The sequence below is a fragment of the Grammomys surdaster genome, unplaced genomic scaffold (assembly GCF_004785775.1).
Source record: "Grammomys surdaster isolate TR1022 unplaced genomic scaffold, NIH_TR_1.0 126131, whole genome shotgun sequence".
NCBI lineage: Eukaryota > Metazoa > Chordata > Mammalia > Rodentia > Muridae > Grammomys > Grammomys surdaster.
Window position 1 is genome coordinate 6826430 of NW_021620939.1, and position 20971 is coordinate 6847400.

At 46.8% G+C, this 20971-nt stretch overlaps 3 protein-coding genes across 6 annotated transcripts in view; 2 read left to right on the forward strand and 1 right to left on the reverse strand.

Annotated features, from left to right (window-relative positions):
• Positions 1-11924, forward strand: part of Qrich1 (glutamine rich 1) — a 36684-nt gene extending 24760 nt beyond the window's left edge. For all 3 annotated transcript variants that reach the window (XM_028756792.1, XM_028756791.1, XM_028756794.1), the window contains 5 exons: positions 347-461; positions 8745-8853; positions 9189-9340; positions 9755-9845; positions 11312-11924. In XM_028756792.1, the coding sequence (XP_028612625.1) occupies positions 347-461; positions 8745-8853; positions 9189-9340; positions 9755-9845; positions 11312-11504 (660 nt within the window). In that variant the 3' untranslated portion in view covers positions 11505-11924. The remainder of the gene's footprint in view (positions 1-346; positions 462-8744; positions 8854-9188; positions 9341-9754; positions 9846-11311) is intronic.
• Positions 11925-12527: 603 nt separating this feature from the next.
• Impdh2 (inosine monophosphate dehydrogenase 2) lies at positions 12528-17883 on the forward strand. Of its 2 annotated transcripts, XM_028756785.1 has the most exons (14): positions 12528-12700; positions 13107-13155; positions 13519-13620; positions 13707-13781; positions 14255-14461; positions 14876-14963; positions 15384-15583; positions 15665-15755; positions 15833-15928; positions 16871-17014; positions 17099-17243; positions 17333-17476; positions 17564-17647; positions 17806-17883. In XM_028756785.1, exons 1-14 carry the CDS (start codon positions 12603-12605, stop codon positions 17825-17827), a joined length of 1545 nt encoding a protein of 514 aa, XP_028612618.1. In that variant the 5' UTR covers positions 12528-12602; the 3' UTR covers positions 17828-17883. The 2 variants fall into 2 exon arrangements, with proteins under 2 accessions (XP_028612618.1, XP_028612619.1); XM_028756786.1 differs by lacking the exons at positions 16871-17014; positions 17099-17243; positions 17333-17476; positions 17564-17647; positions 17806-17883 and adding an exon at positions 16148-16863 and having other exon boundaries at positions 12542-12700.
• Ndufaf3 (NADH:ubiquinone oxidoreductase complex assembly factor 3) lies at positions 17277-19768 on the reverse strand. The gene is made up of 5 exons (XM_028756788.1): positions 19188-19768; positions 18887-19082; positions 18672-18738; positions 18489-18589; positions 17277-18408 (listed from the first exon to the last, which is right to left on the reverse strand). Exons 1-5 carry the CDS (start codon positions 19262-19264, stop codon positions 18292-18294), a joined length of 558 nt encoding a protein of 185 aa, XP_028612621.1. The 5' UTR covers positions 19265-19768; the 3' UTR covers positions 17277-18291.
• Positions 19769-20971: the final 1203 nt, after the last annotated feature.

The following is a 20971-nucleotide window of genomic DNA, read 5'->3' on the forward strand; positions in this document are numbered from 1 at the left end:
GTATTGGGAACTGAACCTGAGTGCTCTTAATTGCTGAGCCATGTCTCTAGCCCTCTCCCCCATATTTGCTACCGTGTCTTGATTATGTGGAGTAGAATTCACAAAAGATCCCTCCTTGACTCAGCCCTCAGTAACATAAGAAACTGCTCATGTCGTTTAAGGTGTGCTGTGGAAATGACACAAGCTGGATGATTGGATGATTCTGACTTACTACTTTTTTGTTGTTGTCGTTGTTGGAAAGAATGGGTAGGGTAAGGTGGTAATGGTGGTGAAAAAATGTGTTTTGTTTTCCAAAGGTTGTACTCAAAACACTACCAGTAACCTTTGTCAATTACTTTTCTTTTAGTATCTTTTTGAAAACGGAAGAGTAGATGACATATTTTCTGATCTTTACTATGTTCGTTTCACCGAATGGTTACATGAAGTTCTGAAGGATGTACAGCCCCGGGTCACTCCACTTGGTAAGAGTTTCCCTAGTCTCTGAATGTGTTTTCTTTTCTACTTGGGATTTTTTTTTTTTTTAAATAAGAATTGGTGTTTTGCCTACATGTGTATCTGTCTGTTGGAGGGGGTCTGATCCCCTGAAACTGGAGTTACAGAGAGTTGTGATCTGCCATGTCATTTCTGGGAAACTCGATCCTCTGGAAGAACACTGAACCAGCCCTCCACTGGGCTTTAAGAGGATCAGTAGCTAAGTTGGGTATGCTGGCACACACCAGCAAGGAAGCAGAGTCAGATGGATCTCTAGGAGTTTCTAGACCAGCCTAAAAAGATCTTATCTCAAAAATAAAAAATACACAAAACACACACACCCCAAGAGAGAGAACAAAAGTATGGCATCTTTGGCTGGCTGCAGTTACAATGGGAGGAAAGGGACAGTGATTCACAGGCAATAGCATGAGTCTTTGGTGCTTTCTCTGTTAGGAAAGGCAGTGTTTACCAGAGACCCTTGCTGATCCCTATGTGGCTGTGACACTTGGGGCTTGCAGAACTGGTCATCATGTAATTACTACCAACTTTTCTACTTGTCCAAATTTATTAATTATAATAAGAGTCATTGCCAGGAATAATAGAATACACCTGTCTTTGGGAACCTAAAACAGGAAGATTGCTTTAGTCAAAAGGCTAAGACCAGAGTGGGCAAAATTGTGACACCGTTATCTGAGTAAAAAAGTGAAGGAAACAGTGAAGCTTAGACCATCACTACATGCTATCAGAACATGTTGCTGAGCAGCTGGAGAGATGCTTAGTGGTTAGAGTACTTGTTGTTACAGAGATCCAGTTTCTATTCCTGGTACCCACATAGTAACTCAGAACCATCTGTAACTCAGGTTCTGCTGGATCCAACACCTTCTGGCCTTGGAACTGAAATTACATGGCTGTCAACTATTTCTAGTTTCTAGAAATAGAACTATCCAAATATGATAAATTTAACTTTGACAGAAGAGAAACTCCATTTGACAAAGAAAAGATAGTCATTTCAATAAATGAGGCTAGAACTGGACATTTCATGTTCAGAAAAGCTAATTTAAACTCAAACATAAAACTTTCACAAAATCAACTGAAGATTGATCACAGACTTACATGTAAAACAGGTTTATGTTTTATAGGGAGGATGTGATACCCTCTGCTGGACTTCTTAATCACAAGATACTCATGTAGTACACAGACATAGATGCAGGCAAAACACCCGTTCTTGTTAAATAGTAAAATTAAAAAAAAAATAGGCTAGGAAGACGGCTCAGGAGCAAACTGCTTGGTGCACAAGCATGTAGACCTGAGTTCATACTTCTAACACCTACGTGAAAACAAGTGTAGCTGAATTTTGGTGGGTTCCAGGTTTAGTAGACACTGTGCCGGGCAGTGGTGGCGCACTCCTTTAATCCCAGCACTTGGGAGGCAGAGGCAGGCGGTTTTCTGAGTTCGAGGCCAGCCTGGTCTACAGAGTGAGCCAGGGCTGTACAGAGAAACCCTGTCTCGAAAAACCAAAATAAATAAATAAGTACAATAAATAAAATGAAGGAGACACTGTTTCAAAATATAATGTAGAGAGCAATTAATATACTTCACTTCAACTTGCAGCCTCTATACATGCCCATCCAGGCATGCACACGATTAACGGGGGAAATCATGTTAACCTTTGATAGTGACTTTTTAAGATAATACCAGAAGCGCGGTCTGGGAGAAAAGTTAGTAACTTGAACTTAGTATTTACAAATTGGGGCTTGAGAGGTGAACCTGGGTTCAGTTCCCACCACCCACGTGGTGGCTCACAACTGTTAGTTATAGGAGATTCAGTGCCCTCTTCTGGATTCTGTAGGTATCAAACATGCATGTGGTACACAGACATACATGCAAGCAAAACACCTATACCCATAAAATGAAAAAGTTTAACGGGGAAAAAGATTATAATCAATGTACATATGTCTGTAAACTGTAGTACTTTGGAGTCTTAAGACAGGAAGATCAATTGAACCTATGAGTTTGCAACCACCATGGTGATGTATGATACTTGAAACTCAAAAAATTTAACTTAGTTATTGCAAGATAATCTTTTTTTTTTTTTTTAAGATTTATTTATCTTATGTAAGTACACTGTAGCTGTCTTCAGACACACCAGAAGAGGACATTAGATTCCATTACAGATGGTTGTGAGCCACTATGTGGTTGCTGGAAATTGAACTCAGGACCTCTGAAAGAGCAATTAGTGCTCTTAACCACTGAGCCATCTCTTCAGCCCTTGCTAGATAATCTTAACAGAATTAAACTAGGCATGATTAATCATGCCCATAATCTTGAGTACTTTTCAAGTAGAGACAGGATCACAACTAACTAAATAGTATTTGCCTACATGCATTTGACGTTCAATAATTACCCCATTAACCACAAAATAAAGTCAGCCGTTGGAGAGCACTAGAGAGATGGTTAAATGGTTTAAAAAGTGCTTACTGCTCTTACGGGGGTCTGAAGCCCCACCTATTTGTAAATGCAGACAAACACTGACACATAAAGTTAAGGGTGTGGGGCAGTGTTATGTATCAAAGAATAGGGTTTGGAATCTTTGTAAGGCTGTGGAGATGACACAGTTGATAAATCACTTACCTTGCCAATACAGGGACATGACTTTGATACTCCAGAACGCACTTAAGAGCACCAGGTCATGGTAATGTGTGCTAGTAACCCTTTGCTAGGAAGACAAAGAGGATTCCTGGTACTTTCCACCTTATCTTTCCAGCCTAATTGGTGATTTCTAGACCAATGAGGTATCCTGTTACAAAGGAGATAACCTGCATTTTCAAGGATGATACCAGAGATTGTCTTCTTTATCCCACAAACATATACACACATGTATCCATACACACATGAACATGGACACATACATGCATCCATGCATCCATTTTTTAAATTTTGTATGCTGTCATGGTAGCACACCTTGAAGAGGCAAGCAAATCTCTGAAGTTTGAAGCCAGTCGGGTCTCAGTAGGCAGTAGCCAGTTCCAGGACAGCCAATACTACAAAGTGAGACCGTGTCTCAGGGCGGAAAATCTTTCTAAACATGTATTTGTAAATGTATTATTTGATTGGTTTTCTTTTGTGATTGTTGTGCTGGAGATTTGCTTGTCTTCCTGCATACTAAGTAAGTGATCTACTGTGGAGCTATCCCAGTCCCCACAAAGCTCCTGCTGTTTTATTTTTTGGAGGTTGGTGTGAGAGTTTGAGACTGTTTCTCTGTATAGATCTGGCTGTCCTGGAACTCACTCTATAGAGGAGGTTGGCCTTAAACTCACAGAGATCAACCTACCTCTGGCTCATGAGTGCTGGGATTAAAGGCATGTGCCGCCACCACCTGGCTATATTCTTAATTTTTTTTTTTTTTTCCTTCAAGACTAGGTTTCTTTGTATAGCCCTGGCTGTCCTGGAACTCACTCTGTAGACCAGGCTGGCCTTGAACTCAGAAATCTGCCTGCCTCTGCCTCCTAAGTGCTGGGATTAAAAGGCGTGGGCCACCGCTGCCCGGATTATTCTTAATTTTTTATACAACTTTTATTTACTGAAACAACTTGTATGTTTAAATCCATGTGGATTACCTGAATTTTAATCCTGGAGCGGCATTTGTTAAAACTTTTATTTTTATCTTGCTTATTTTTACTGTGTTTTGTTTATACATAAATACACAAACACAAGGCCTAGGGCGAGATTAGACATCAGGACTCTGCAGGAATTGTTCTTGCACTGTGCATTTTACAGGTGGAACTTGTTGGGCCGGTGAGGCAAGTGCTTTATCTACTGAGTCGTTTTGTATTTTTGGTCCTACTGAAACAAACAAAAAAGAAACCCTACTATTTGGAACCTGGCTCAGTGGGTAAATGTACTTGACTCCAAGCCTGAGGACTGAAATTTGATTTCTAGGACCCTGATGGTAGGAGGAGACAAGTGTGTCTGACATTAAGTTGCTTACTTTTTTTTTTTAAGAAATAAATAAATAAATTAATTAATTAATTAATTTAATATATGAATACACTGTAGTTGTCTTCAGACACACCAGAAGAGGGCACCAGATCCCATACAGATAGTTATGAGCCACCATGTGGGTTGCTGGGAATTGAACTCAGGACCTCTGGAAAAGCAGTCAGTACTCTTAAGTACTCAGCCATCTTTCCAGCTGTCTTAGTTTGGATTTTACTGCTGTGAACAGACACCAGGACCAAGGCAACTTTTGTAAGGATGACATTTAACTGGGGCTGGCTTACAGGTTCATAGGTTCAGTCCATTGTCAAGGCAGGAGCATGGCAGTGTCCAGTCAGGCATGGTGCAGTAGGGCCTGAGAGTTTTACATCTTCATCCAAAGACAAACAGGAAAAGATTAGCTTCCTGGAAACTAGGAAGAGGATCTTAAAGCCCATTCCCACAGTGACACACTTACTCCAAGGCTACACCTCCAAACAGTGCTACTCCCCGAGGCAAATATATTCAAACAACTACATTCCACTCCCTGGCCCCCATAGACTTATTCATGCATCTATGCGGACCATACCAACCCATAGCATAAAAATACATTTAGTCTAGCTTCCAAAGACCCCATAGTCTATAGCAGTCTCAACAATGTTAAAAATCCGAAGTTCAGAGTCTCTTCTGGGATTCATCCACTCACTTAACTCTAATCCCCAAAGCAAGACAAGAAAGGAGCTAGGCAAACTCCAAACTCTACACCTCCATATCTTATGTCAAAGTAGTCTTCAGATCTCCCATTCCTTTTCGGTTTTGATTGTAACAAACTTCTTTCTCCTGGGCTGGCTCCACTCTGTTAGCAATTTTCCTCAACAGATAGCCCACAGCTCTAGCATCTCAAAAATTTTGGGGTCAGCCAGGCGGTGGTGGCGCACGCCTTTAATCCTAGCAGTTGGGAGGCAGAGAGGCAGGTGGATTTCTGAGTTCCAGGACAGCCAGGGCTACACAGAGAAACCCTGTCTTGAAAACAAAACAAAACAAAACAAAACAAAATCTTGGGGTCTCCAAGACAACTTCGATGTTACAGCTTCTTGTTTCAATGTCTGGGATCCACACGTGATCTTCTGGGCTCCTCCAAAGGGCTGGCATCACTTCTTCAGCTCTGCCCTCTGTTAGCACTCTAAGCTTAGGTTGATCCACTCTAGTGCCACTGCTGTTCCGGGTGACCATTCCCTGATACTGGTGTCTCCAAGAGACTGGGGTCTTCTGCTGCAATTAGGCCTCACCTCTCACAGCCTCTCATAGGCTCTCTTCATGGTGCCAAGTCTCAGCTCCTCTGCATGACCCCTTCAGTCTTGCGCCATCAACTGCAGCTGAGGCTGCACCTTCTTCAATGTCCTTCCCTGGCCTCTCACAGTGCCAAGCCTTGGCTGTTCTTCATAACCCCTTCATGCCTTCAAAACCAGTACCACCTGGGTGACTTACAAATTACCAAGTACAGCTGCAGCACAAGGTACAACTTTTGCTATCTCTGGAGCATAGCTTCTTTGTGCTCTCAGAAAACACTTCCCAGAAGATTTCACCTCAGTGATGCTGGTCTCAGTCACCACTAATTTCTTAGCTCCAGCTAACCAGCAGCAATTGTCCCAGTAGTCCCTTCTGTTCTTGGCTCTAAAGCCGGGGCCGTAAGGCCAAAGCTGCTGAGTTCTTCTGCTTCCTGTGGCTGGAACATGATCCCCGTTACTACCAGCTTCCTGGTTTCCAACTCCCTCACTGCATAAGCTTGACTGTCCTGGATCTTGCTCTATAGATTGACCTTGAGCTCAGAGATCTACATAGCTCTCTCCTGGGATTAAAAGTCTGTACCACCATGCCTGGACTTAAGCTTTTTTTTCACCTAGAACTTGCTCTGTCCCAGGCTGGCCTTGAACTCAGAGATCTGCTTGGCTTTGTCTCCTAAAATTAAAGGTGAGTAGCAACCAGCCTGGACCTAAGGTTAGCTGGGTGTGATTGTGTCCCCAGGTCCTACTCCCTTAATCTGTTATCTCCTAGAACATAGAATTCAGCTTCATTCTACTTGTTGGTGTCCCTTTAATACTTGAGCTATAGATTTATATTTTTCCTTTTTTTATAATGGTGAACTTTAGTAACCAAACAACAGAACTTATTCTAGACTGCTTTGAGACTTCTCTTTCAATTGATTTAAATCTCTTCATCTTAGCCTCAGATAGACTCCTCAGACAATGGCAAAAAGCAGCTACATTCCTCACCAAAATATCACAAAAGCAGTCTCTATGCCACCTAGTGAAATTCTTCTTCACTCAAACCTATTGGGTCAGGTCTGCCCAGTTCAAGCCACTCTCAGAAACAAAGTCCTCCGTATTTCTACTAGGATGGCTCATTAAGTCTCACTTAAGGATTTCACTGCTTTCCAAATCCAAAGTTCCAAAATCCACATTCTTCTAAACAAAAGCATGGTCAAGCCTATCACAGGAATACCCCAGTCTCTCATACCAACTTCTGTCTTAGTTTGGGTTTCACTGCTGTGAACAGACACCATGACCAAGGCAGCTCTTATAAGGACAACATTTAACTGGGGCTGGCTTAAAGATTCAGAGGTTCAGTCCATTATCAAGGCAGGAACATGGCAGCGCTCAGGCAGGCATGGTGCAGCAGGAGCTGAGAGTTGATGGCAAAGTAATCCAAGAAGAGTAGAATATGTAATCATTTGCTGAAATTGCTCTTATGAGATGGCTTTTCCTGAGCAGAAGGCTATGTTGTGCTGTTCATCCTGTGTTGAAAGGGTTTCAGGTATATCTGGGAAACAGAAAGCAATTCTCATTGATCTCATTAAAAGCGTATCATAAATACTCTTTTAAGTAGTAATAGGATGGTTTTATTTTTGTTTTGTTTTTATTCTTGAAGTGTTTACCTCATTTCCTGACTGTATAATTTTAAGTCTTTGGAGAAGTAGACTGTGGCTGCTCATCTGCTCAACATGTCACCAGTGTACAAATACTTGTACATCTTTAAAGGACTTGAACACGTGAAGGTGTCATAGTTGTCAAATCAAATGCTGTGTTTGTAGTTTTTCAGGTTCAGACTGTTGCCCTTTCAAACCCTGTAGCTTTAAGTTTACTTGGGTATTAGTAATAAGTGCTATTTTGGAGGAAACTTGTAGTAATTTAAATATCAGCCTTCTCTTTTGTTCATAAAAATGCCTTGCTAGCCAGAGGTAGTAGATGTATAAAGTGTATATGTTCCAATTCTCTGTGCTGTAGCACCCTGAAAAAAGGGCTGGAGAGATAATTCATGGGTTATTATAAGCACTTGTTGCTCTTGCAGAGAACCCAAATCAACTCCCAGCCACTACCACGTGGTGGTTCACAACCATCTGTACCTCCACTTCCAGGGGATCAGATACCATCTCCTGACCTTCACAGGCACCAGGCATTCACAGGATGCACACATATACACAAGGCGAAACTCTCATCTGCATAAAGTAAAGACTTAAAGAGCGTGGAAGCAGAGCTTGGTTTGTAGCTTTAAGTCATTTACTTTCCTTGAGCACAGTCCTTTTATGCTAATCATCTTTGATTGGGGCCAGTAGGAAGAAAAATTTTAAGTAGCAACAGTTTTCTGTCACCATGAAACTTAATTAGAAACATAGTCATTATCAGGGCCTACTGCAGAAATTAGATTGTAACCCAGGGATCTGTGTGGTTGTTGTTTTATTTATTTTATGTATATATGTGCTCCATCTGCATGTATACTTCATGTCAGAAGAAGACATCAAATCCCAGTGTAGATGGTTGTGAGCCACCATGTGGTTGCTGGGAATTGAACTCTTAACTCTGGAAGAGTAGACAGTGCTCTTCTATTGTCCTCTCTCCATTTCCAGATGGCTCTAACCACTGAGACATCTCTCCAACCTGTTTTTTGTTGTTGTTGTTGTTTTAATAATTTCTTTTTGTTTTTTATGAGCATTGATGTTTGCTTCTGTGTATGTTCTTGTTGAGGGTGTCTGATCCCCTGGGACTGACAGTACAGACACGTGTGAGCTGCCATGAGAGTGCTGGGAATTCAACCCAGGTCCTCTGGAAGAGGAGTCAGTGTTCCTAACCTATGAGCCAGCTCTCCAGCCCAGATCTGTGTTTTAACTAGCTCTAGATTATTTAACTACACCCTAGTGGTATTTGCCCTGATTAAGACTCTCCATGTGTAGTCCTTGTCCCTTCTGGTCCTAGTGTGGACCTTTGTCATCCAGTTGTTGCAGTGTGCTCTGTTCTGCCTAGGCTATGTTCTGCCCAGCCACGTGACTGAAGAGATGCTATGGGAATGCAAGCAGCTCGGGGCACACTCCCCTTCCACACTGCTGACCACCCTCATGTTCTTTAACACCAAGTAAGTACTCGAGGGGCTTCTGCCGGCAGCTACCCAGTGAAGACTGGGAAAACCAGGAGGATTTCTGTGTTCCTCTGATACATTTGAGAAATTTTGAGCTAGTTTGAGTTCCAGTGGCTACATTTGTGTGTAGTGAATGGCAAGGTGCAAACAGCCTTGCCAGACCCCCTTCAGTTTATATTCATATGGTACTTTCTGTGGACAGTATGCTTGGGCATGGTCCTTCCTAGATCATGGGAGTGGGGAATGGTTCATCTGAGTCACTGATGGGCAAAAGAGAAGTCATCCTATCCTCCTGCATCCCTCTGTTTGCCTTGCTTGTACTTGTGGTCCAGGTACTTCCTGTTGAAGACAGTAGATCAGCACATGAAGCTGGCTTTCTCCAAGGTCCTCCGACAGACAAAGAAGAGCCCCTCAAATCCTAAGGATAAAAGCACGAGTATCCGCTACCTGAAGGCCCTTGGAATCCATCAGACTGGCCAGAAAGGTAGGGACTGTACATGGGAATGACAGCCAACAGTGTTTATCCTGCACTGCCTTTGTCCTATGGGAGGTTGAAGTTGTATGGTCAGAAATGATCTACTTCCTTTTTCTTGGCCAAAAGCTCTAAACAGTTCTCATAGAATCACGTGTGCCCTGCGAACACAGCTTTTTCCTACTCCCGCACTGTCTACTCCTCATCCCTTTCTTTTTTAACCCATTATTTCTTTATTAGATAGCTGAATGCCTAAAGCTTGTATGTAGGTTTGCATTACTGTGCCAGGTCTGTCCTGTGCGTGTTTGTTTACGCCTACACGCATGCTTGTCCTTACAAGTGGTCAGAGCATAGCTTGAAGCAGTTTTCTCTTTCTGTTGGATCCTGGAATTGAACTTGTTTGTTTGTTTGTTTGTTTTTCAATAGTTACAGATGACATGTATGCAGAACAGACAGAAAATCCCGAGAACCCATTAAGGTGTCCCATCAAGCTCTACGATTTCTACCTCTTCAAATGGTGAGGAAACTTTGTATGCTAACTGTATGTGTGTGCTTGTGGGAGTATGACCTTGAACTTCTGATTTCAGAAAAGAACTAGAGACTGACTCCCCAAGACAAGATATACTTTGGTGTGTCACTCCTATAAATCTCAGTACTTTGGAAGCAGAGGCTGATGGATCTCTGAGTTCAAGAATGGCCAAGACTTCACAGAGAACCCCTGTCTTGAACAACAAAAACAATAAAGACGTACATATACAGATACTAAAAGAGAAGTGAGGGGTGTTGCTCAGGATTAGAGAGAGTGATTGGTATGCCCTGGATTGAATCCCCAGTACTGCCGAAGAAATAACTTTTTGTTTGTTTAGAGTCCCAAAACAAACTCTTCATGACCCAGGTTATCCTGAGACTGACTTAAGTCAGGTTGGCCTCAGACTTAAATTCACACAGTCTGCCTTCCTCTGCCTCATGCGTGCTGGTGTAATGGTCTGTTCCACCACATGTAGCCAACATCTGTCCTGCACACAATACTAAACAAAGGGGTCATGACCTCTGACAGCCACTTCTTTTGAGACATTGTCTCTTCTGTGTAGCTTTGGGTGACCTGGAATTCATCCTGTAGACCAGGCTGGTCTCACACTCACAAGAGATCTGTCTGCCTTTGACAGTGCTGGGATTAAGTGTGCATCCTCACGACAGGCTCTGGCCTGACTTTTCAGAGGAGGTGTAAGGGTACAAAGGCTCTTTTCTTTTAGAGTCACATAGTGAGCATGGTCCACTACCACTCTGGCTCAACGTTTGTCACTAGTGCCATCAGCATAGGGAGGTGGGGATCTTCCTTAAGGTTTCTGATTGTTTTCTTGTCACAGTAAGTTGGTACATCCTCTTCATTCTGTAGCACACCATGAACGACCTTCTAATGCATTTGCATTGCTGGTCTGTGTCTGCTGCTCTACAAGCCCATAACCATTCTTTACATCTAAGGACATTTTCTCTTTTCTGGACATTAGCAGCTCCAATAAATCATATTCAGATTGCCTACCTTTGTCCTCAGCTATTTCCTCTCTTGTACTTACCTATCATACATATTTGTATAACTTTGTCAGGAACCCTGCCCTCTTAACATCTGTACCTAATGTAGAGCTGACACATGTTCATTAAATTTTTGGATGGATGGATGGATGGATGGATGGATGGATGGATGGATGGATGATTGTAGATAATGCTGGAATGCACTGAGTACTGAAGAGGTACAACACTATATATAGGCTGTAGGCAAAATGAGCCCAGATAAGATGTTTATTGACCTTTCCTGCTGAGTTGAAAACAGTGTGATTGAACACCTGGAGCTCAGCCTTCTAGATGCTGACGTCTGCTGCAAATGGGATATAGATAGATTTAAGTAGTTCAGCCTGAAATTGTGTTTTGGAGGCTTAAACTGAAAGGGTTAAAATTATGCTGTTACTTACTGAAATTATTCTTCAGCCCCCAGAGTGTGAAAGGCCGAAATGATACCTTTTACCTGACACCTGAGCCAGTTGTAGCTCCCAACAGCCCAATCTGGTACTCAGTCCAGCCTATCAGCAGAGAACAGATGGGACAGATGCTGACCCGGATCCTGGTTATACGAGAAATTCAAGAAGCCATTGCCGTGGCCAACGCAACCACCATGCACTGAGGTGCCTCAGCCACAGGAAAAAAATCCAGGAAAAACAGACAGACTTTTACACTAAAGGAGAGGCCTCCATTTTTTCCATTTCTTTTTTTTTCTTCTTCTTCTTCTTTTTTTTTTTTTTAATTTGTAGTTACCATACTTTCAGGCTACTTCTGTTAAAAATGCAAAAGACAACGTTGCCCTCTTTGCATCTTCATAAAATGGGCAGACAGACCCCTGGTTCATGGGGATCTGGGTTTTCTGAGAACCTAGGAAGTGGTTGGCTTTTTCCTTCTCTTTTTATCTATTGTCTGGGACACGGGGAAAGGAACTTGGACTGTATGGAGAAATAGAGGTCCTTCCCTTCTTCAACGAAGATGGAGCTGCGGATGAATCAACCCTCCTGGACCGGCAAACTTTACTGACCTCTCAGATTTTTTTTTTTTTTTTTTTTTTTTTTGTTTTTTTTGTTAATGCTCCGACATAAACTTAGCATCTTGATGGAAGAAAAATGAGGGGAACTTTAATTATGATTTTTATTAAAGACAGTTTCTATTACACCCTTCTTTATGACAAGTGACATAGATGTTAAAGTAAAAACTTTACCATGCTTTTTTTTTTTTTTTTTTTTTTGGCCTAACATTGAGGCCTTAAAACTGAGGCTCCTGTGCCTGATGGAATTCTTGTAACATACACTTGTGTATCATATAAAGATACCACTCTTTCTCTTATGTATTCTTATTCTAGTTGTTTATTAAGAATGACAAGCACGTCTTTTCAACAAGCTACTGGAGAACGTGTCTTTATTTGGGGGAGGAGCTCTGCAGGGGAAGTGGAAACAAAGCCTAATTGAATGGGCCGGAATCCTGCGGGGGCGGGGCGCAGAGACGGGCTGGACAGGAAACAGCCTGGGCCTTGCTGTGAACGCCTTAAGCACGCGTTTATCCATCTCCGCTAACTCCGCCTCAAAACGGGGCGTGGCACTACGCACGCCCTACGCCCTGGCGTCAGCGACGCACGCGACGTGTGACGGAATAGTCTAGTTTATATTGGCGCGGTCCGGACGGCAGAGGCCTCTGCGGCGCGGTCCTCGGAGGCGCGCGTCCGGGTTCCTCGTTGGTCATGGCGGACTACCTGATCAGCGGAGGCACTTCTTATGTGCCAGACGACGGGCTGACCGCACAGCAGCTCTTCAACTGCGGGGACGGCCTCACCTACAAGTGCGGGTCTAGGGCACCCATCTGGGCGAGGCGAGGGGGCAGCACGCTGGCGAGAAGGCCGGAGAAGGGAGGGCTTCATCGAAGCTCTCCTGGGAGCGGATGGGAAACAGGATCCGGGAATTACCTATCACCGGAGAATAACTTTGACCTATGTGGGCCAGGGGTTGAGAGGGTGCTGTCAATAGTACTTAAGGCTTGAGTCTTGAGACTCAGTTCTGGATATATGGAATTGTTAGTGTGCAGTAGCACTAATGACAGACACCTCGGTGGCATCCACCCAGTGACATCGTGCCCGTGTCAGACGTGCTCAGTACGTCTCCCTGCTCAAGAGTTTTATGGGATGTATATGGAGTTGAAGTTTCTTGGTGTCAAAAGCCTAAGAGTCCTGCCTATTTCCCTCCTACAGTGATTTTCTCATTCTTCCTGGGTATATCGACTTCACTGCGGATCAGGTGGTGAGTATAATAAGGTACTGGGTTTTTCTATTTTGTTTCTGAGACAGCCTACCTGTATAACCTTGGCTGCTCCAGAACTGGTTATGTTGACCGCTAATTATTAGTGTCAGACCTCCATCTGGTTTCTGGTATTACAGTAGGCATGTGCCACTGTGCCACTCTAGGAACTGGGTTGGTAAACATCTAGAATGGGTAAGATGCTACTGTTCTTCAGTGTGAGCTACTGCACCAGACTAGACTTTGGGCCATGAGGTAGAGTCAATGGAATGGTCTTGCTGGTGAATACGCAGATCACCCAGGGCTCCTGCGATGGACCCTGAAGAATAAGCTGTATTTCTCTTTGCTGGTCCTTTATCTCCTCAGGACTTGACCTCTGCTCTAACTAAGAAGATTACACTGAAGACCCCCTTGGTTTCCTCACCTATGGACACTGTCACAGAGGCTGGAATGGCCATCGCAATGGCGGTGAGGCTCGAGGGTCATGGGTGCCATCTTATAGCCAAAGATTGTGCCTCTTATTTTTATCACTTACTTGTGTGTTCATCTTGCAGCTTACAGGAGGTATCGGTTTCATCCACCACAACTGCACACCTGAATTCCAGGCCAATGAAGTTCGGAAAGTGAAGGTTAGAAGGGCAAGAATCGCCGGGTGGTGGTGGCGCACGCCTTTAATCCCAGCACTTGGGAGGCAGAGGCAGGCAGATTTCTGAGTTCGAGGCCAGCCTGGTCTACAGAGTTAGCTCCAGGACAGCCAGGGCTACACAGAGAAACCCTGTCTTGAAAAACCAAAAAAAGGGGGGGGGGCAAGAATCATGGCCAAGAATTCCTGGGAATTACAGGCGTGGGGTGGGAGTGGAGGATTTGCTTTGCTAAATGTTATTCCTACTATGAGGTTCAGTTACTGAGCAGGAAGACCCAAGACCCCATTTCTTAAGCTAGTGCATAGTCCTTCCAGACCACCTATGTCCTTGTTTGAGGGTTTGCTTTGGTTCTGTGGCTCTGCAATACAGGACAGCTAGGCATGGACCTTATTCTTTAGACCAGGAGCCTGATGACAGCGATTTCAAAGATGCAGTGACTTTCTCACTATACCTTCCAGAAATACGAACAGGGATTCATCACTGACCCTGTGGTCCTTAGCCCCAAGGATCGTGTACGAGATGTTTTTGAGGCCAAAGCCAGGCATGGCTTCTGTGGTATCCCCATCACAGATACAGGCCGGATGGGGAGTCGATTGGTGGGCATCATCTCCTCAAGGGACATTGATTTCCTCAAGGAGGAAGAGCATGACCGTTTCTTGGAAGAGGTAGGCGTCCCTGGCTGAGGAAACCAAGGTCTAAACTCAGACTGAAGAAAGCATGCAGTTTCTTGTTAATCTATATGGTGGTACTGGTGGCCTCGTTTTCTGTCGAAGAAAAATGCCCTGCTATGTTTCTTACTGCTTCATGCGGTTTCTGCATCCCTTCTCCTTCAGGGACTCTGGTGACTAAACATCTGCCAACATTTGTGCTTCCTTTTCTTCCCCATGCTCTTGTGTGGTCTGTCTCTAAAGAGGCTGTTCCCTACACTGTGTTCTTCATAACAGCTGCTGAGTGCCTGTCAGGAGGGCTGGTTTGGGTTTGTGTATATGGTCATGGTGGTCTTTTGAAAGTATAGTATGGCCTGTCTGCAAGGGAGGGTCCTCATCTGACTGGTCTTTACCTCATGACTCATATCCTAGATCATGACTAAGAGGGAAGATTTGGTGGTAGCCCCTGCTGGCGTCACTCTGAAAGAGGCAAATGAAATCCTGCAGCGCAGTAAAAAGGGTAAGTCCTAACCTAAACATGGGAAGGGGCTCAGAAACTGTATTCAGGCCAGGCAGTGTTGGCACACGCCTTTAGTCCCAGCACTTGGGAGGCACAGGCAGGTGGATTTCTGAGTTTGAGGCCAGCCTGGTCTACAGAGTGAGTTCCAGGACAGCCAGAGCTATATAGAGAAACCCTGTCTTGAAAAACAAACAAACAGCTGGGCGGTGGTGGCGCACGCCTTTAATCCCAGCACTTGGGAGGCAGAGGCAGGTGGATTTCTGAGTTCGAGGCCAGCCTGGTCTACAGAGTGAGTTCCAGGACAGCCAGGGCTACACAGAGAAACCCTGTCTCGGAAAACCAAAAAAAAGAAAAAAGAAAAACAAACAAACAAAAGAAATTATATTCAGGATCCTGACACATGTCCTGTTCTGCCTTCAGGAAAGTTGCCCATTGTGAATGAAAATGATGAGCTGGTAGCCATCATTGCCCGGACAGACCTAAAGAAGAACCGTGATTACCCACTGGCTTCCAAAGATGCCAAAAAGCAACTACTGTGTGGGGCAGCCATTGGCACCCATGAGGATGACAAGTACCGGCTGGACTTACTGGCCCTTGCCGGTGTGGATGTGGTAGTTTTGGTAAGCTACAATATAAGTAGGGTGCGGCTCTACAGGTGATTTGCCATATCATGGTATGCTAGAACTTCCTTCCTGTTCTAGGACTCTTCCCAGGGAAATTCCATCTTCCAGATCAATATGATCAAATACATTAAGGAGAAGTACCCCAATCTCCAGGTCATTGGAGGCAATGGTAAGTCAGCACTAAGTGGGTGATGAGATACGCGCTCTGCCACCTGGACCCTCATTAGCCTTTCCATTTCACTGTAGTAGTCACTGCCGCACAAGCCAAGAACCTCATAGATGCAGGTGTGGATGCTCTGCGAGTTGGCATGGGAAGTGGCTCCATCTGCATCACCCAGGAAGGTAAAAAATCCGCTTTGCTTGGGGCCATCGGCTCTTAGGGGAACTACACTTGAGTCCTCCAACTTGGGCAACTCTAGGGCCAAACAGGCCTCTTGGATGGGTGACATGGCTGGAAGCAAGACAAGTTCTTGTCATCCCTCACCTGCCACTCCCTGCCTAGCCTGGCCTCCTTGCTCCTGCTCTGCCCTCTCTAAACTCTGGTCTGTTTGTTTTATTTAGCGGCTCCCAAGATCCCACCAGACATAAAGTCCCACAGCCCCAAATGCCCTTCTACTGTCTCGGGCTGCTATAGTAAGTCCGGCCCGGCCCACTGGCCCGGCCCAGCTGCCCACTGCCCGGCTGCTTGGTTGACTGTAGCTGTAGCTCCCAGGGTTTGTGGTGCTGTTGGGTGGGCAGGGCAAACAGATGTACAGACCATGGTTTGGGGGCTGCTTGAGCTCCTTCACAGCTCCTTCCTAGGGTGCTCATAGAGCAGGACCTCCTTCCTGAGGCAGGCCCTGCTCTGTCCACACACTCTGCAGTAGGCATGGCTCACCAACCAATTCTTGAACTTGTTCTCTTCTGTTACCACTGCCTTGATCTTGCCTGAGCTGCCCACTATGCAGGAAAGGCAAGGCCTGACTTGGTGTCTCTAGATACTAACTGCACGGTGACACTTGCCCCATCTGATACCAGCTGGGCGGGGCTTCCCGGCTGCTATAAACTGCATGTGCCTGAGGCTGCCCTGGGCCCTGCACACATGCACGAGCACATGCAGAGGCGAAGCCAGCACAGGTGTTTGTACTACTTAAGGCAGATGGGTAGTAGCCATCCCAGACACATCTCTTCATCGGCTATGGACTTGGTATAGGCCTCTTTCAGAGCTACTGGGTCCTGAGAGTGGCCCCTTTCATCTCCCTATCCCAATATTACACACTCATCTGTCCCTCCATCTCTCGACAGTGTTGGCCTGTGGACGGCCCCAAGCAACGGCAGTGTACAAGGTCTCTGAGTATGCGCGTCGCTTTGGTGTTCCCGTTATTGCTGATGGAGGAATCCAAAATGTGGGTCATATTGCCAAAGCCCTAGCTCTTGGGGCTTCTACAGGTGAGGCCTAGGGCCTTAGGGCCTGGTTGGGGTCCCCTTTCCTGCACGTCTCAGATTCTGCCCAGCTCACGTCTCTGTCCACAGTCATGATGGGCTCCCTCTTGGCTGCCACCACTGAGGCCCCTGGTGAGTACTTCTTCTCAGACGGGATCCGGCTGAAGAAGTACCGAGGGATGGGTTCTCTGGATGCCATGGACAAGCACCTCAGCAGCCAGAACCGATACTTCAGGTAGGATAGGCAGACAAGTCAACCCCCACATCCTGCATTTGGTCTCATCCCTTTGTCAACTTTATTCATATTTCTGCCTCTTCCAACAGTGAAGCTGACAAAATCAAAGTGGCCCAAGGAGTTTCGGGGGCAGTGCAGGACAAAGGGTCTATCCATAAGTTTGTCCCTTACTTGATTGCTGGCATCCAGCATTCCTGTCAGGACATTGGTGCCAAGAGTTTAACCCAAGTGAGGTGAGCTTGGGTGGGTAGCTGGAACTTTTAAGAATGGAGGAGAGGTGCTACTGCCTGCATCTGCATCTAATGCCTGCTTCTCCTCAGAGCCATGATGTACTCGGGGGAACTTAAATTTGAGAAGAGAACCTCCTCAGCTCAGGTGGAAGGTGGTGTGCACGGCCTCCATTCGTAAGTAGCCCTGTGCCTGGGTGGAGGCTTCTGCTAGCCTCAGACAGCCTCCTCTAAACTCAGATGCTTCTGCTAGCCTCAGACAGCCTCCTCTAAACTCAGATGCTTCTGCTAGCCTCAGACAGCCTCCTCTAAACTCAGATGCTTTCTGCCTACAGGTACGAGAAACGGCTTTTCTGAAAACCGATCCAGTATATGCCTTGAATTTTTCAATAAAAGTTTGGGAAAAAAAGTGACAAATGATCTTTGAATTCAATGGGCACTTGGAATTTTTGCAGCCACCACCATCACACATGCTCACAGATTATAGTCGCCTCATTTGTGCCACAGCCTGGGCATGCCGTGTGTACTTCATGGACCTGTAGTTCTACTTCTAAAGAAATTGGGAGAGTTATTGGTGTCTCCTCAAATCTGCATATGAGCAAAGTAGATAAGGGGCCAGGGAACCCTACATGGTCTGGGTGAGACAATCCTTAGTTTTCACCCCCACCCTGTCAGCAGCCAAGCCCAGCAACACAACTAATACAGAAGAGTAAAAATTATTATCCTGAGTAAGCATGACAAGTGTGGTGTGCCAAAAGGCAGCAAGTGGGGAAAGCACTGGGAGACCATGCACAGTGCCCTCCTCAACAGTTCCTGATGGTTCATTCTGAGGCTTGACCCAAAGAAGCAAGTGCAGTCTCTCCAGGAGGGGGAATGAGGGCAGCTCCTGTCACTCGACCTTCATGGCACAGGAAGTTGAAGGTGGCACAGGCATTGGGCTGCAAAGAGAATGGAGAATTAGCATGCCTGAGCTAAGTAGGGCCTGAACTAGGTAGAATTTTCGCGTCCAAAGACCTACCGTGTCCTGTACCTCCACAGCAATGCCCCGCTGCCTCATGGCCTGTAGGACTTGAGAGTGCAGCCGCTCAGTCTTGTTTCCGGTGCCCACCACAACAATCTCTAAGGAATGTGGAGACAACCAAACGTTTAGGGTCTTATATAGAAGGTTGTCTCCTAGGACCCAGTGCTAACTGCCCCATACCTATCCTAGGTTCCAGCATCCAGAAAAGGGAGAAGCTCTCTTCAGTGATGTCCTGATGAGATCCTACCTGTATGGGAGCAGATGCCATTCAACACGTCAAATCTATACAGCTTTTACTCGCAGCGACATTAATAGGCAACAAAATAAAGCTAAATTTGCTAGGAGGGAGTGGCTCTTGGCGCTATGTTTAAGTTTCAATGTGGGGGAAAGCTCACGTTCCACTGGACCACCGTCTGTGGGAGCAGCGCGCAAGGGCCAAACACGCGGTTTCCGTTGATAGTGAAACCTCTGCTATTGTAGCTGTCGATGTAAATGGCCTGTGGGAACTCGTTTTGCAGCAGAGAGATGCGGGTCCGCTGGTATAACTCATCGTCCGCCGGTGAGAGCCTGTGTCCTCGACGCGGGTTCCTCCTGCGGAGGGCTAAAGTCAGGAACTCATGGCCAGGCCGTACTACTACTACGCAGGACTGAAAGGTCTGAGGCCATGTGGTCTGAGGCTGGACAGGGGATGCTCACCACAGCTGATAGGCGTGCCGACAGAGCGGCGCAGGTCGCGTTCGGTAAAGAGAGCGAAGTCCTACAGCAGTGGCCATGGCTGCCACGGCGCTCAGTGACCCGGTCGCAGGGGCAGAGTTGTCGGTCTCAGAGCGGCCACAGCGCCCCCTGCGTCCAGGAGGGCACCGCGCACCTTGGCCGAGGCAGTGGAGCAATACAGAGCCTCTGTCTCCCGGTGCGGGTGTGTCAGCACCTGTCGCCCACCCCGCCCCAGGCCTCCAGCGACAGTCCCTAAGGAGGAGGGAGGGAAACACCTGCTAGTACGGGTGCCCTCTGGGTATTGTTTAGGCCACCGCCACGGCCTGTTCCTCGGAGTCTCAGCCATTATTCGGGCTCGCGGGGACCAGGGCGGGGCAGCTGCGCACCTGGTCTTGTTCTGAACACCTGGCCGGGGTGTGGTGCCAGCCTCCAGGCCCTTAATCCCAGGCTTTGGAGAGTCGGGCTCCGAGGGCGGGGCGGATGGCTAAGGTTTCCCTAACTAGTCTCGAAATCGCTGCTTTCCCCAACCGTCACCCGCGCGACCGTTGGCGACGGCGCAGCGCTCCATGAGAGGCGTGGCCGAGCGTGGATTGGCTTCCTGGCAGCGCGAGGGGGTGTGGTCAGATGGTTTCTCCTTAAAATGGCTCCAAGTCTGGGGACAGCTAGAGCCAGCGGAAGGGCACGCCGTGGCAGTGGTGGAGTAGCTGTTTGGGTGGGACTGACTGGGCCAAACCGGACCAGACGTGAAGTAGACAGCGCCTGGAGCACCACCCCGTCCTCACGCGCTCCGCGTGCGCGTACCGAGAGTCTCCCTCCCCTGTCTTGAGCTGAGTCTAGGGCCTACTGGCGCATGAGTCCTTGGCGTCCCGCGGCATGGGCATCTCTGCGCACCGGTTCTGTCCTGGCTTCAGAGGAACTTTGTCGTGCTCTCTATCCGCTGGACTAGACGGGTGGGATGCTCGACACAACTGGGGCTTGGCTGTGGGGTTCTTGCAGGGCCGGTTGCAATGGGGTGGGGGGGCTGTCCTACGGCTGTTATATGGGCCAGTTTGGCCCCTGGCACTTCGTGAGCTGGCAGCATCATCGGACAAAGGGTCCTAAGCTTTGAGGTGTCCCAGAAGTGGACACATGGGTTTACTTCCTCTCGGGTTCCACGGGATCGCTTCCCTCTTGATGGATTCTGAAGCCCGCCCGGTACAAGTGGCTCCTGCTTGGGACTCACAGGGCTAATCCTGCCCTTCTGATCTAATCCGGATCAGGACCTCGTCCCGGGGGATGCCCCCACCTCTCCTATTGTTCTGGGGCCCAGGTGAGCGTCTCATTCTCACTAGACTGGTTTAAAACACCTACTCCTCCTAGTCAGCCCACTGGGAAGGGATGGGCGGGTTCCGGTTTGGCCTCAGGGCGAGTGACCTGGGAGCCCTCCTCCAATGGCTGGACAGCGGGCAACGGAATCCCAAAAGCAGCTGTTGTCTCCAGAGCATTCCAGCTGCACTTGGATTTCGTTCCCTGCTCTCCTGCCTGAGCAGCGCCCTGGCCCAGATAAGGTGGTCTCTATCCTCAGAAACACTACTGGGCCATTCTGATCTCCATCTCTCAGGTGCACCCCCAGACTGATGGTGGCAGGCAGAGACGACGAAAAGAGCTCGGGCTGATAGCCCTCTCTGGAATCCATGGAGAATTCTGACGAGGGAGGTCCAAGGTCCTCTCTGTAGGGCCGCGATGGCGGTGAGTCCCTCAGGGCCGCCCAGCCCGCAACTCGCTAA

Coding starts and splice junctions, on each gene's coding strand:
- Ndufaf3 (XM_028756788.1), bottom strand. CDS start 19,264: ATGGCCACTGCTGTAGGACTTCGCTCTCTTTACCGAACGCGACCTGCG. Junction 19,083..19,187: donor CGGCACGCCTATCAGCTGTG/GTGAGCATCCCC, acceptor AGCCCTCCGCAG/GAGGAACCCGCGTCGAGGAC. Junction 18,590..18,671: donor GATGCTGGAACCTAGGATAG/GTATGGGGCAGT, acceptor CACATTCCTTAG/AGATTGTTGTGGTGGGCACC.
- Impdh2 (XM_028756785.1), top strand. CDS start 12,603: ATGGCGGACTACCTGATCAGCGGAGGCACTTCTTATGTGCCAGACGAC. Junction 13,621..13,706: donor GAATGGCCATCGCAATGGCG/GTGAGGCTCGAG, acceptor TTCATCTTGCAG/CTTACAGGAGGTATCGGTTT. Junction 15,584..15,664: donor GTGTGGATGTGGTAGTTTTG/GTAAGCTACAAT, acceptor TTCCTGTTCTAG/GACTCTTCCCAGGGAAATTC.